Source organism: Otolemur garnettii, unplaced genomic scaffold (assembly GCF_000181295.1).
Source record: "Otolemur garnettii isolate 467f Iridium unplaced genomic scaffold, OtoGar3 scaffold00141, whole genome shotgun sequence".
Lineage (NCBI taxonomy): Eukaryota > Metazoa > Chordata > Mammalia > Primates > Galagidae > Otolemur > Otolemur garnettii.
In genome coordinates, this window is record NW_003852536.1 from 161,498 (window position 1) to 162,824 (window position 1,327).

A 1,327-nucleotide genomic window follows, 5' to 3' on the forward strand; every position below is an offset into this window, starting at 1 on the left:
TCCTTAAGTGGAAGTGGATTGTCCTTAAGTGGAAGTGGATTGTCACAGAGGCCGTCATCCCAGTTGTCTTCACGCGGAGTAGGCTGAGGAGGAGGAAGAGGAGGCGCTGGTCCTGCCGTCTCAGGGGTGGAGAGGCAGAAGAATCCACCAGTGTAGTTCAAACCCATATTGTGCCAAGGTCAACTATATAGAATGTAGTGGTTACTATTTATTTATTATTAAGATCTACTTCTTGGCGTCGTCTCATAAGTCCCTGGTGTTATTTGCTGCCTACTGAGTGTAGGTAATAATAATCGAGCTGTTCCTGTTCATTTAGTGTCATGTTCTTAGTGCTATGCTAAATTTTATTTTTCATCACTAGGTAGATTGTTTAACTTTAGTGATCCTTGGATATGCATATGTAATACCCAATATTCTCTACTGTGGATAGTATTTAAGAAATAGATGTATTACCTCCTGTCCCTAAAAATCACCTCCTTTGCCTGCAGATTTTAATCCATTTCTTAGGCCAATAATTTTTAAATATGTGAATCTTTTGACAGTGTTTTATCTTCTGTCCTGTCTTTATATGCTTATTATTCTCTTCCAAGGTAGAGGAATAATAATAATTGTTTAAGAAAAAGTCATTACAATTTCTAGCAAAATGAACTGTCTTCTTCACCAAGTATGTTACTTTTAGTGGTTTTTCTTTTTGCCTTTTGGCCTTCCCACAGTTTAAATAGTGAAGGAAAATTAGAATCTGATGGTGGAGAGCCCGGAATCACAACCACATTTTGAAGTGTTACATGTTAGAGTGGCAGCCCAGTCTAGAGAAAATAGGAGCCTCGGCTATTTGTGTACCGCTGTTCGTTATCCTTTTATTTCTTCTTTTCCAGTGTGGACTTCCATATGTGGAGGTGCTGTGCAAAAACCGATACGTAGGAAGAACCTTCATTCAGCCAAACATGAGATTGAGACAACTCGGTGTTGCCAAAAAATTTGGAGTATTGTCGGACAACTTTAAAGGCAAAAGAATCGTTCTCGTAGATGATTCGATCGTGAGGGGCAATACCATCTCACCTATAATAAAACTGCTCAAAGAATCTGGTGCAAAAGAGGTAACTAATATTAAAATACATCCGAAGAACAGCAATAATTAACACGATGCTGGGGTAAAAATGCAGTTGAGCGTAGGAAATCAAAGTGGATAGTTCAACATAACGAATGAACCTTTTTCCTAACTGTAGCGACTTGGAGAAACATGTAATAGCTACTCTTATTGTGCATGTATATATACTGCGTATTAAATTAATCTTTAATAGATTAAAAAGCTCAGTCTAAGAGCTCA

The 1,327-nt window shown here is 38.1% G+C and overlaps 1 protein-coding gene across 1 annotated transcript in view; it reads left to right on the top strand.

Moving 5' to 3' along the window:
• Positions 1–1,327, top strand: part of PPAT (phosphoribosyl pyrophosphate amidotransferase) — a 34,045-nt gene that overhangs the window by 28,854 nt on the left and 3,864 nt on the right. The window contains exon 9 of the mRNA XM_003798799.2: positions 876–1,097. Coding sequence (XP_003798847.1) covers positions 876–1,097 — 222 coding nt within the window. The remainder of the gene's footprint in view (positions 1–875; positions 1,098–1,327) is intronic.